General features: G+C 46.7%; 1 protein-coding gene across 23 annotated transcripts in view; it reads right to left on the bottom strand.

Moving 5' to 3' along the window:
- The window catches only part of ptk2aa (protein tyrosine kinase 2aa), a 180,338-nt gene that overhangs the window by 80,522 nt on the left and 85,157 nt on the right, over positions 1-14,659 (bottom strand). For all 23 annotated transcript variants that reach the window (XM_046361717.1, XM_046361716.1, XM_046361705.1 and 20 more), the window contains one exon: positions 12,947-13,179. In XM_046361717.1, coding sequence (XP_046217673.1) covers positions 12,947-13,147 — 201 coding nt within the window. In that variant the 5' untranslated portion in view covers positions 13,148-13,179. The remainder of the gene's footprint in view (positions 1-12,946; positions 13,180-14,659) is intronic.

Below are 14,659 nucleotides of genomic sequence, written 5' to 3'. Positions count from 1 at the left end.
GGCGCACTCGAGGAGGAATCCTGGCGGCAACGGAGGAAATCATCGATGAGCGAACGGTCCAGCACGTCCCGAGACGGAACCCAACTCCTCTCCTCAGGACCGTAACCCTCCCAATCCACTAGGTATTGGTGACCCCGTCCCCGAGAACGCATGTCCATAATCTTATGTACCTTGTAAATAGGTGCGCTCTCGACAAGGACGGGGGGGGGGGAGGGAAGACGAACGGGGGTGCGAAGAAAGGGCTTAACACAGGAGACATGGAAGACAGGATGGACGCGACGAAGATGTCGCGGAAGAAGCAGTCGCACAGCGACAGGATTGACGACCTGGGAGACACGGAACGGACCAATGAACCGCGGAGTCAACTTACGAGAAGCTGTCGTAAGAGGAAGGTTGCGAGTGGAAAGCCACACTCTCTGGCCGCAACAATACCTAGGACTCTTAATCCTGCGTTTATTGGCGGCTCTCACCGTCTGTGCCCTGTAACGGCAAAGTGCAGACCTCACCCTCCTCCAGGTGCGCTCACAACGTTGGACAAACGCTTGAGCGGAGGGAACGCTGGACTCGGCAAGCTGGGATGAGAACAGAGGAGGCTGGTAACCCAGACTACTCTGAAACGGAGATAACCCGGTAGCAGACGAAGGAAGCGAATTGTGAGCGTATTCTGCCCAGGGGAGCTGTTCTGCCCAAGACGCAGGGTTTCTGAAAGAAAGGCTGCGTAGTATGCGACCAATCGTCTGATTGGCCCTCTCTGCTTGACCGTTAGACTGGGGATGAAACCCGGAAGAGAGACTGACGGACGCACCAATCAAACGACAGAACTCCCTCCAAAACTGTGACGTGAATTGCGGGCCTCTGTCTGAAACGGCGTCTAACGGGAGGCCATGAATTCTGAATACATTCTCAATAATGATTTGTGCCGTCTCCTTAGCGGAAGGAAGCTTAGCGAGGGAATGAAATGTGCCGCCTTAGAGAACCTATCGACAACCGTCAGAATCACAGTCTTCCCCGCAGACAAAGGCAGACCGGTAATGAAGTCTAAGGCAATGTGAGACCATGGTCGAGAAGGAATGGGGAGCGGTCTGAGACGACCGGCAGGAGGAGAGTTACCCGACTTAGTCTGCGCGCAGTCCGAACAAGCAGCCACGAAACGGCGCGTGTCACGCTCCTGAGTCGGCCACCAAAAGCGCTGGCGAATAGACGCAAGAGTGCCTCGAACACCGGGATGACCCGCTAACTTGGCAGAGTGAGCCCACTGAAGAACAGCCAGACGAGTGGAAACAGGAACGAAAAGGAGGTTACTAGGACAAGCGCGCGGCGACGCAGTGTGCGTGAGTGCTTGCTTAACCTGTCTTTCAATTCCCCAGACTGTTAACCCGACAACACGCCCATAAGGAAGAATCCCCTCGGGATCAGTAGAAGCCACAGAAGAACTAAACAGACGGGATAAGGCATCAGGCTTGGTGTTCTTGCTACCCGGACGGTAAGAAATCACAAACTCGAAACGAGCGAAAAACAACGCCCAACGAGCTTGACGGGCATTAAGTCGTTTGGCAGAACGGATGTACTCAAGGTTCTTATGGTCTGTCCAAACGACAAAAGGAACGGTCGCCCCCTCCAACCACTGTCGCCATTCGCCTAGGGCTAAGCGGATGGCGAGCAGTTCACGGTTACCCACATCATAGTTGCGCTCAGATGGCGACAGGCGATGAGAAAAATAAGCGCAAGGATGAACCTTATCGTCAGACTGGAAGCGCTGGGATAGAATGGCTCCCACGCCTACCTCTGAAGCGTCAACCTCGACAATGAATTGTCTAGTGACGTCAGAGTAACGAGGATAGGAGCGGACGTAAAACGTTCTTTTAGAAGATCAAAAGCTCCCTGGGCGGAACCGGACCACTTAAAACACGTCTTGACAGAAGTAAGAGCTGTGAGAGGGGCAGCAACTTGACCGAAATTACGAATGAAACGCCGATAGAAATTAGCGAAACCTAAAAGCGCTGCAACTCGACACGTGACCTTGGAACGGGCCAATCACTGACAGCTTGGACCTTAGCGGAATCCATCTGAATGCCTTCAGCGGAAATAACGGAACCGAGAAAAGTAACGGAGGAGACATGAAAAGAGCACTTCTCAGCCTTTACGTAGAGACAATTCTCTAAAAGGCGCTGTAGTACACGTCGAACGTGCTGAACATGAATCTCGAGTGACGAAGAAAAAATCAGGATATCGTCAAGATAGACAAAAACAAAAATGTTCAGCATGTCTCTCAGAACATCATTAACTAATGCCTGAAAAACAGCTGGCGCATTGGCGAGACCGAACGGCAGAACCCGGTACTCAAAATGCCCTAACGGAGTGTTAAACGCCGTTTTCCACTCGTCCCCCTCTCTGATGCGCACGAGATGGTAAGCGTTACGAAGGTCCAACTTAGTAAAGCACCTGGCTCCCTGCAGAATCTCGAAGGCTGATGACATAAGGGGAAGCGGATAACGATTCTTAACCGTTATGTCATTCAGCCCTCGATAATCCACGCAGGGGCGCAGAGTACCGTCCTTCTTCTTAACAAAAAGAACCCCGCCCCGGCCGGAGAGGAAGAAGGCACTATGGTACCGGCGTCAAGAGACACAGACAAATAATCCTCGAGAGCCTTACGTTCGGGAGCCGACAGAGAGTATAGTCTACCTCGAGGAGGAGTGGTCCCCGGAAGGAGATCAATACTACAATCATACGACCGGTGAGGAGGAAGGGAGTTGGCTCGGGACCGACTGAAGACCGTGCGCAGATCATGATATTCCTCCGGCACTCCTGTCAAATCGCCAGGTTCCTCCTGAGAAGTAGGGACAGAAGAAACGGGAGGGATGGCAGACATTAAACACTTCACATGACAAGAAACGTTCCAGGATAGGATAGAATTACTAGACCAATTAATAGAAGGATTATGACATACTAACCAGGGATGACCCAAAACAACAGGTGTAAACGGTGAACGGAAAATCAAAAAAGAAATAGTCTCACTGTGGTTACCAGATACTGTGAGGGTTAAAGGTAGTGTCTCAAATCTGATACTGGGAAGATGACTACCATCTAAGGCGAACATGGGCGTAGGCTTATCTAACTCTCTGAAAGGAATGTCATGTTTCCGAACCCATGCTTCGTCCATGAAACAACCCTCAGCCCCAGAGTCTATCAAGGCACTACATGTAGCACCCGAACCGATCCAGCGTAGGTGGACCGACAAAGTAGTACAGGACTTTGATGGAGAGACTTGAGTAGTTGCGCTCACCTGTAGCCCTCCGCTTACAGATGAGCTCTGGCTTTACTGGACAAGAATTAACAAAATGTCCAGCAACTCCGCAATAGAGGCACAGGCGGTTGGTGATCCTCCGTTCCCTCTCCTTATTCGAGATGCGAATCCCTCCCAGCTGCATGGGCTCAGTCTCAAAGCCAGAGGGGGGAGATGGTTGCGATGCGGAGCAGGGAAACACCGTTGATGCGAGCTCTCTTCCACGAGCCCGGTGACGAAGATCTACCCGTCGTTCTATGCGGATGGCGAGAGCAATCAAAGAGTCCACATCTGAAGGAACCTCCCGGGAGAGAATCTCATCCTTAACCACTGCGTGGAGTCCCTCCAGAAAACGAGCGAGCAGCGCCGGCTCGTTCCACTCACTAGAGGCAGCAAGAGTGCGAAACTCAATGGAATAATCCGTTATGGACCGTTCACCTTGGCATAAGGAAGCCAGGGCCCTAGAAGCCTCCCCACCAAAAACTGAACGGTCAAAAACCCGAATCATCTCCTCTTTAAAGTTCTGGAATACGTTAGAGCAATCAGCCCTTGCCTCCCAGATAGCTGTGCCCCATTCTCGAGCCCGGCCAGTAAGGAGTGAAATGACGTAAGCAACCCGAGCTTCTCTCTAGAGTATGTGTTGGGTTGGAGAGAGAACACAATCTCACACTGCGTGAGAAAGGAGCGGCACTCAGTGGGCTGCCCGGAGTAGCAAGGTGGGTTATTAACCCTAGGTTCTGGAGGCTCGGCAGGCCAGGAAGTAACAGGTGGCACGAGACGTAGACTCTGGAACTGTCCAGAGAGGTCGGAAACCTGAGCAGCCAGGTTCTCCACGGCATGGCGAGCAGCAGACAATTCCTGCTCGTGTCTGCCGAGCATGGCTCCTTGGATCTCGACGGCAGTGTAACGAGCGTCTGAAGTCGCTGGGTCCATTCCTTGGTCGGTTCCTTCTGTCATGCAGGTGAAAGAGGACCCAAAAGCGACTTAACAGAAACAGAGTTTATTAAAGTCCAAAACGGAATAACAGAAATCCTCTAGACTTGTAGAGGGGAAACAACTGGAGAAGCGGCCACAGACTGCAGGTCGCCGGGTAGGCGCAGGCCGTAGTCGACTGAGACACCTGCTCACACGCAGCATCTGATGAAGGCACAAAACACGACAGGACAGGGTGATACACAATCACGGCAAAAACACGACAGGACAGGGCGAAACGCAATCACAGCATGGTGAATACAATACAAGGAACCGACGGGACAGGAACGGATCACAAAGGAATAAATAGGGACTCTAATCAGGGGAAAGGATCGGGAACAGGTGTGGGAAGACTAAGTGATGATTAGGGGAATAGGAACAGCTGGGAGCAGGAACGGAACGACAGAGAGAAGAGAGAGCGAGAGAGTGAGAGAGGGAGGGGGAGAGAGAGGGATAGAAGGAGGGAAAGAACCAAACAAGACCAGCAGAGGGAAACGAATAGCAAGGGGAGCACAGGGACAAGACATGACAATGAATGACAAACATGACAAAAACACTCCATTCAGTGTCGTATGTTAGATTTGGTATGGTTACATAAGACAGGCCACTTAATGCAAAAAATTAAAGGAGAGTGGTTGGTCACGATGGATGGGTGGGCGTATAATGCAAACGTCTAGCAACCCAAAGGTTGCGAGTTCAAATCTCATCAAGGACAACTTTAGCATTTTAGCTAATTATAAACTTTTCAACTACTTTCTATCTTTTAGCTACTTTGTGTCTACTTAGCATGTTAGCTAACCTTAACCTTAACCATTTTAGCTAACCATTCCTCTACCCCTAATCTTAACCTAACTCCTAAACCCCTAAACTAATCTTAACCTAACTCCTAAGTTTAACCCTAACCCCTAGCTAACGTTAGCCACCTAGCTAGAATTCGTAACATCGTACGGTTTGCAGATTTGTAACATATTGTACATTTAGAAAATTCGTAACATATAATGTAAATTGTAATTCGTAATATATCATACGAAATGGGTGATGGACATTCACAAATTAATATATCCCATACGAAAATGTAACGGATTTACAGAATGACTACCAGGCACTAGGTAGATTCAATTACATGTCATTTTATGGTGTTATTATTGATAATATTTGTCCTATATGCATATCTGGAATCCCTATATAGTACGCTACTTTTGACCATAGCAGTGCACTATACCCGGGCAGGCAGAGTGCTATTGATGCAGTATGAACAGGATATGTGTGTGTGATGGGATGAGGGGTCCTTGGGGAGCACCTCAAGGGATAGGAACATGATGTTTATTCTGGGATGGAACCAGGAAGCGGATGTGGATCCAAAACACAACGTACCTCATCCAGCCCTACAAATAAATACAGGCATCTGCTGACTGCACTGAGACCACGCATAGGGCTCTGGTCAAAAGTAGTGCACGGTATAGGGAATAGGGTGCCATTTGGGATGCAACCCATGTACCATGTCTTAATGGTTTCCTTTCTCCAGAAAATAGGAGATCTAGGAGTCAGGATGTTGTGTGCCAGGAATCAATTCACAGCTTCACACCACTATAACTCAGTGTCAGTGTCAGTGAGGGCAGGGATAATGTAGCAAAATGTCTTTCTGCAGACCAGTGTTTGCTTAGCCTGGTCTCAGATCAGTTTGTGCTGTTTTGCCAACCCTTATGGGATGCATGACAATGACCAGAGACCAAGCTAGTTGCTTGATAGCCTCTCTCAGTTCATCTACCTGAGGAGAAACAATGCTATTCCAATAATTCACACATGCCTTTAAATGTGTCCTTTGTGAAGGGTTTTCTGTAATTAGCCAACTTTGAGGCTTCAGGTGCGGCTTATGTGAGACCTAGGCTAACTGCCACTGAAGATCACAGAGCTAAGGCACAGCATCATCAGTAAAAGGTGCAATATGCAAAATATGCCATTTCCTGGTTTAAAACATTCTGATAGTTCGCCTAATTTTAATATAATAATAATAATATATGCCATTTAGCAGACGCTTTTATCCAAAGCGACTTACAGTCATGTGTGCGTATGGGTGGTCCCGGGGATCGAACCCACTACGCTGGCATTACAAGCGCCATGCTCTACCAACTGAGCTACAGAAGGACCACATACATAATTTTAGTTTATAATTTTAGTTTAGTTTATGTGACAAAATAAGCAATGTATATTGTAAAGAATCATGGTACCATCCAAACCACTGTGAAATCTCTTTTCAATGACCAAAAATATAGTATTTTCAGCTGTTTGAGTAAGACGCTAAAACAAAACTTAAGAACGAGAAGCATAGAATAGCGCACATAGAACATATATACCGCTTCTTAGACTTGTTTTCAATAAGATTGACAGATCTATAACTCACATTTCTATTTGATTTTTGTCAAGGGCCCAAAAAGTCACATATTGCAGCTTTAAAAGAGAATCCGCAATCTGACGGAGCCACACAGACCTCTCTCTCAGTGAAGGGAGTTGAAGTGCAGTTAGACAGTTGAAGGGTAACCACAGAACAAGCACACTATGGTATTCCAATTTCAAAAACAATGAGGAATTGTGCTCTGAACTTTCAGTAACATATAGCAATTGATAAAGCAACAACTACACTGCTGAATCACTGCTCTGACGTGTAACACCAGTCTGTACAGCAGCAGCTATACACTGGGCTCTAACAGCCAAAAGACTGCATCCAGTCAATTACTCATGCTCCTTCAGCGCAGCAGAGAAACAGAGTGACAGTCGATCAGTCTGTGTGTTTGTAGGAGATTCAGGAATACACAGCCAGTCTCTATCAGCTCTTCATGACTGTATGACAGGTATTTAAAAGACAAAATCTGTACACTGATTGGCTCTAGCTCTGATGCAGGGTGTATGTGTGTGTGTGTGTGTGTGTGTGTGTGTGTGTGTGTGTGTGTGTGTGTGTGTGTGTGTGTGTGTGTGTGTGTGTGTGTGTGTGTGTGTGTGTGTGTGTGTGTGTGTGTGTGTGTGTGTGTGTGTGTGTGTGTGTGTGTGTGTGTGTGTGTGTGTTGTCACAATACCAGAATTTTGACTATGATACTGATACCAGATTTAGTATCCCAATACTCAATACCAAAATGATACCACAAAAAAAGAGAAGGCTTATTAGCCAAAGTCACAGAATGTCACTTGATCCAAATGAAATCAAAGTTTATTTGTCACGTGCGCCGAATACAACAGGTGTAAACCTTACAGTGAAATGCTTACTTACAGGCGCTAACCAATGGTGCGATAAAAAAAAGTATGTGTGTATGTGTAGGTAAGTAAAGAAACAAAACAACAGTAAAAAGACATTTGAAAAAAGAGTAGCAAGGCTATATTCAGATACCTGTTAGTCACGCTTATTGAGGTAGTATGTACATGTAGGTATCGTTAAAGTGACTATGCACATATGATGAACAGAGAGTAAAAGAGGGGTTGGCGGGTGGTGCGACACAATGCAGACGGCTAGCCCGGTTAGCTAATGTGCGGGAGCACTGGTTGTTCGGGCCAATTTAGGTAGTATGTACATGAATGTATAGTTAAAGTGACTATGCATATAAGATAAACAGAGAGTAGCAGCAGCATAAAACAGGGTTTGGGGGGGTACACAATGCAAATAGTCCGGGTAGCCATTTGGTTACTTGTTCAGGAGTCTTATGAATTGGGGGTAAAAACTGTTGAGAAGCCTTTTGTCCTAGACTTGGCACTCCGGTACTGCTTGCCATGCGGTAGTAGAAAGAACAGTCTATGACTGGAGTGGCTGGGGTCTTTGACCATTTTTAGGGCCTTCCTCTGACACCGCTTGGTGTAGAGGTCTGAAGTGCCTTGCGGTCGGAGGCCGAGCAATTGCCGTACCAGGCAGTGATGCAACTGGTCAGGATGCTCTCGATGTTGCAGCCAAATCTTTTTAGTTTCCTTAGGGGGAATAGGCTTTGTCGTGCCCTCTTCACGACGGTCTTGGTGTGTTTGGACCAAATGAGTTTGTTGTTGATGTGGACACCAAGGAATGTGAAACTCTCAACCTGCTCCACTACAGGCCCATCGATGAGAATGGGGACTTGCTCGGTGCTCCTTTTCCTGTAGTCCACAATCATCTCCTTAGTCTTGGTTACGTTGAGGGATAGGTTGTTATTCTGGCACCACCCGGCCAGGTCTCTGACCTCCTCCTTATAGGCTGTCTCTTCATTGTCGGTGATCAGGCCTACCACTGTTGTGTCGTCAGCAAACTTAATGATGGTGTTGGAGTCGTGCCTGGCCATGCAGTCGTGGGTGAACAGGGAGTACAGGAGGGGACTGAGCACGCACCCCTGGGAAGCTCCAGTGTTGAGGATCAGCGTGGCAGATGTGTTGCTACCTACCCGCACTACCTGGGGGCGGTGTGTCAGGAAGTCCATTATCAAGTTGCAGAGGGAGGTGTTTAGTCCCAGGATCCTTAGTTTGGTGATGAGCTTTGAGGGTATTATGGTGTTGAACGCTGAGCTGTAGTCAATGAACAGCATTCTCACATAGGTGTTCCTTCTGTCCAGGTGGGAAAGGGCAGTGTGGAGTGCAATAGAGATTGCATCATCTGTGGATCTGTTTGGGCGGTATGCAAATTGGAGTGGGTCTAGGGTTTCTGGGATAATGGTGTTGATGTGAGCCATTACCAGCCTTTCAAAGCACTTCATGGCTACGGACGTGAGTGCTATGGGTCTGTAGTCATTTAGGCAGGTTGCCTTTGTGTTCTTGGACACAGGGACTATGGTGGTCTGCTTGAAGCATGTTGGTATTACAGACTCAATCAGGGACATGTTGAAGATGTCAGTGAAGACACCTGCCAGTTGATCAGCACATGCCCGGAGCACACGTCCTGGTAATCCGTCTGGCCCCTCAGCTTTGTGTATGTTGACCTGTTTAAAGGTCTTACTCACGTCGGCTACGGAGAGCGTGATCACATAGTCGTCCGGAACAGTTGATGGTCTCATGCATGCCTCAGTGTTGCTTGCCTCGAAGCGAGCATAGAAGTGACTTAGCTCATCTGGTAGGCTCGTGTCACTGGGCAGCTCGCGGCTGTGCTTCCCTTTGTAGTCTGTAATAGTTTGCAAGCCCTGCCACATCCGACAGGCGTCGGAGCCGGTGTAGTATGATTCAATCTTAGCCCTGTATTGACGCTTTGCCTGTTTGATGGTTCGTCGCAGGGCATAGCGGGATTTCTTGTAAGCTTCCGGGTTAGAGTCCCGCACCTTGAAAGCGGTAGCTCTACCCTTTAGCTCAGTGCGAATGTTGCCTGTAATCCATGGCTTCTGGTTGGGGTATGTATGTACAGTGACTGTGGGGACGACGTCCTCAATGCACTTATTGATAAAGCCAGTGACTTATGTGGTGTATTCCTCAATGTAATCGGAAGAATCCCGGAACATGTTCCAGTCTGTGTTAGCAAAGCAGTCCTGTAGTTTGGCATCTGCTTCATCTGACAAATGTTTTATAGATCGAGTCACTGGTGTTTCTTGCTTTAATATTTGCTTGTATGCAGGAATCAGGCGGATAGAGTTGTGGTCGGATTTACCAAATGGAGGGCGAGGGAGAGCTTTGTCTCTGTGTGTGGAGTACAGGTGATCTAGAATTTATTTCCCTTTGGTTGCACATTTAACATGTTGATAGAGATTTGGTAGATCTGATTTAAGTTTCCCTGCATTAAAGTCTTAGGCCACTAGGAGCGCCGCCTCTGGGTGAGTGGTTTCCTGTTTGCTTATTTCCTTATACAGCTGACTGAGTGCGGTCTTAGTGCCAGCATCTGTCTGTTGTGGTAAATAAACAGCCACGAAAAGTATAGCTGAGAACTCTCTAGGCAAGTAGTGTGGCCTGCAGTTTATCACAATATACTATACTCAACTCAAGCGAGCAAAATCTAGAGACTTCCTTAGATTTCGTAGACCAGCTGTTGTTTACAAATATGCACAGACCCCCCCCCCTCGTCTTACCCGCTAGCTGAATATCCATGTCGTCATTCAGCCACGATTCCGTGAAGCATAGGATATTACCGTTTTTGATGTCCCGTTGGTAGGATATTCGTGATCTTACCTCGTTTAGTTTATTGCCCAATGATTGCATGTTGGCGAGTAATATTGACGGTAACGGCAGTGACGTTTGAAACGCTATTAGCCCGCACCCCGCTAACTAGCGAGCCATTTCACATTGGTTACACAAGCCTAATCTCGGGAGTTGATAGGCTTGAATTCATAAACAGCGCAATGTTTGAATCATAGCGAAGAGCTGCTGGCAAAACACACTAAAGTGCTGTTTGAATGAATGCTTATGAGCCTGCTGCTGCCTACCATCACTCAGTCAGACTGATTACACCCGGTTAATATTGCCTGTTAACCTTTCTTTTAGCTAAATATGCAGGTTTAAAAATATATACTTCTGTGTATTGGTTTTAAGAAAGGCATTGATGTTTATGGTTAGGTACACATTGGAGCAACGATACGCACCGCATCGATTATATGCAACGCAGGACACGCTAGATAAACTAGTAATATCATCAACCATGTGTAGTTAACTAGTTATTATGATTGATTTTTTTTAAAGATAAGTTTAATACTGGCTAGCAACTTACCTTAGCTTATTGCATTCACGTAACAGGCAGGCTCCTCGTGGAGTGCAATGTAATCAGGTGGTTAGAGCGTTGGACTAGTTAACTGTAACTGTTAACTGCGGTGTTCATCTTGCAACGGAGCCTTCAACAGCAAGGGGGTGTTGTGATTCCACTACTTTGTGGACATCCCCATTGAAAAGCATGACATCCAGCGCTTCCTAACGGAGTGCTTATGGGTAATATTATCAAGGCTTGCGAGTGATTTAACGATGCATCTATCTACAACGACCGTTATGTAACATGCTTTTCCTAAAACACAATGCAGAGAGAAAGGTCGCTTGCACCACAGAGAGAAAGGTCGCTTGCACCACAGAGAGAAAGGTCGCTTGCACCACAGAGAGAAAGGTCGCTTGCACCAGGCAGAGACAAAGGTCGCTTGCACCACGCAGAGAGAAAGGTCACTTGCACATAGAAGAGAAAGGTTGCTTGCACCACGCAGAGAGCAAGGTCACTTGCACCTAGAAGAGAAAGGTTGCTTGCACAACGCAGAGAGAAAGATCGCTTGCACCTGGAAGAGAAAGGTCGCTTGCGCCACGCAGAGAGAAAGGCCGCTTGCACCTGGAAGAGAAAGGTCGCTTGCGCCACGCAGAGAGAAAGGTCCCTTGCACCTAGAAGAGAAAGGTCGCTTGCACCACACAGAGAGAAAGGCCGTGAAGTGCATTGTTGGATCATGTGTCGATACAGGTAGGATCAAAAAGAAAGTGAGCACTGCTCTCAGATCAGCTTTCTCCATTCAAATCTTTCCTTAACATTAGAATTCACAATAATGACGACCAGCTCCTAGAGAGATATTATCGCCTACGCCTGCAAATATTGAGCTGGCTTATTCTAACGCTTACCCAATAAAAATGCATTAAATAACTGATTTGGCACATCAGTGTGCACATGTTAGGCTACACATAGCGAAATAGAATTCAATTGATTGAACATAAAACGCATTTCAATGATTGAAATAGACCTATAGCCTACTGTTTATATTTTAATGCAGTCATCTGGGTTTTTATTTGAAGAATATTTTTACACAACACTTGCTTGTATCAACTGACATTGGCAACTTTGTACTTGTAGTCAACTTTGTTCTGAAGTTATCAGTGGCCACAGAGAGATGTTTAGCGGAGATCTTCTATGTATAAAGTGGAGGGGGGAAAAAGCATCCAACGACACACTGAGCTGTTCTACGAGTGCTCTGACACACTGAGCTGTTCTACGAGTGCTCTGACACACTGAGCTGTTCTACGAGTGCTCTGACACACTGAGCTGTTCTACGAGTGCTCTGACACACTGAGCTGTTCTACGAGTGCTCTGAGTGTCACGACTCCCACCGAAGGTGGCTCCTCTTCTTGTTCGGGTGGCGCTCGGCAGTCGTCGTGACCGGTCTACTAGCTGCCACCGATCCCCTTTTCCTTTTCTGTTGGTTTTGTCTTATTGGCTACATCTGTTTCTTGTTTGGGTTTTGGTTAGGGCTATTTAAGCCGGTTATTCCCGCCTGCTTTTGTGCGGGCTTGTTTCTCTGTTCATTTTGTGGGTGTGCTATTTGCTTATTTTCTCCGGACTGTTTGGGTCCTGTTTTTGGGCCGGTCATTGTATGCACCTGGTGTTTTGGCGTGACCTTTTCTGTCACCGGAATAAATACGACTCTCCTACACCGTCTGCTCTCTGCGCCTGACTCCGCATCCACTACTACTACAAGTCGTAACACTGAGGCAGGAGTTGTTCTACGAGTGCTCTGAGGCAGGCGTTAGATTGCGAGTGTTTTCAAGTGCAATGTTAATAAGGATGGTTTTGGGAAACAGGTTCTAATGATGAACTTAGCCTTAAGCTGCTTTTGGGAAACCGGGCCCTGATCAATTCTCTCAATCACATGAGACACATTTGACAGAAGTACTGAATGTAACAAAAATTCTAGTACCAAACCGTTTTTTGTTTTATCGAAAAAGTTCCAAAGTTTCGGTATACCGTGCAACACTAGTATGTGTGTGTGTGTGAGACCCCTGTTGCCGTACATTTGCCCTCTGTCTTACCCTGACATCGGTGGCGTCCCCATGGCGGATGTTGCTGGCCCATGTGCTATGCTCGCTATTGCTCTCGAAGTGATGGAAGACCTTCAGGACCCTGTCAGGGGCCCCGGGAGCCCGCTCCGTGGCCGTGCCCGCACTGAGGCGCGACTTGGCCCCCCCAGCCAGGGCGTGGTTGAGGTTGGGGTCCAGGTAAGCTGTCGCCATACCTTTGCTGTGAGCTAGGTGTCTGTCATATTCTGTTAGTGTGGAGAGAGAGAGAGAGAGAGAAAAAAACATCTAATTAGAATTCCTGCTTGGGGATGCCCGTTCTACTGATACTAGTTATATGGAAACAACACTGGATGACAATGGTGTAGAAACATCACAAATCGTTCCTGTAGTAGAAAACATGGGAAGTCAACACTGTGTCTTGAGAATCTTGATTATAACAACTTTTTGTAATCTGAAGAACATTCTGAGAGCAGAGACAGGCAGTGGACATATCATACTTCCTCACCGTTCAATGAGCCCATGATAATGATTTCTTCATGAATAAATGATGCGTAGTGGGGAAAATTGTATCAGAAAGTTGGGAGGTGTGAAAAGGTTTCTCATCCATATTGCACAATGCAGCAAGGTGTGACAACATGTAGCACATCAGTCTTTCCTTCTTTCACAAATGGAAAAGTGGCAAAGGACTCTAAGGAAAACATTAACAGCTACTTGGCCCACCGCGTCTCACTATAATCTCAATGGTGTATCTGGACTTGTGAATGCATCTGGAAATATATTATACAAAGAGCAATCTGTAGTAGTCAGTCACACATCCAGGTTCCAGATAGAATACAATCTAACAACTAGTGTGGATCTGTTGGGTGAATATACTATAACTCGTGTGCATCTGTTGGGTGAATATACTATAACTAGTGTGGATCTGTTGGGTGAATATACTATAACTAGTGTGGATCTGTTGGGTGAATATACTATAACTCGTGTGCATCTGTTGGGTGAATATACTATAACTAGTGTGGATCTGTTGGGTGAATATACTATAACTAGTGTGGATCTGTTGGGTGAATATACTATAACTAGTGTGGATCTGTTGGGTGAATATACTATAACTCGTGTGCATCTGTTGGGTGGATATACTATAACTAGTGTGGGTGTCTGTTGGGTGAATATACTATAACTCGTGTGCATCTGTTGGGTGGATATACTATAACTCGTGTGCATCTGTTGGGTGAATATACTATAACTCGTGTGCATCTGTTGGGTGGATATACTATAACTAGTGTGGATCTGTTGGGTGAATATACTATAACTAGTGTGGGTGTCTGTTGGGTGGATATACTACATGCATTCATCCAGCTTGTGTCAGCAGCACTGTTCCATCTATGTGGCTGGAAAAGCCCAAAATAACCTCCCATTGTAGAAGTGAGATAGTGGTTATATCCCAAACAGCACCCTTTTGCATGTCACACTACTTCTGACTAGGGCCCATAGGGCTCTGGTCAAAAGTAGTGCAGTATATAGGGAATAGGGTTCCATCTGGGACGCACACAGTGACTAAGCACTGAAAATGATGGAAAACAGGCTACTTGTTAATGTATTTGGCCTACAATGAAATGCCACAAATATGTGGTTTAGCGTGTGAGCTTTAAAGACATGGTCTGGAGAATTAAAAGACGTGTTCCAAATACACTTAACAACACAACTGTAATGGATACAAGGCTTGGC

This window comes from Oncorhynchus gorbuscha, linkage group LG09 (genome assembly GCF_021184085.1).
Source record: "Oncorhynchus gorbuscha isolate QuinsamMale2020 ecotype Even-year linkage group LG09, OgorEven_v1.0, whole genome shotgun sequence".
NCBI classification, from domain to species: domain Eukaryota; kingdom Metazoa; phylum Chordata; class Actinopteri; order Salmoniformes; family Salmonidae; genus Oncorhynchus; species Oncorhynchus gorbuscha.
The sequence above is the reverse complement of the archived record's forward strand: the minus strand, read 5'-3'. Positions and strand labels throughout refer to the sequence as shown.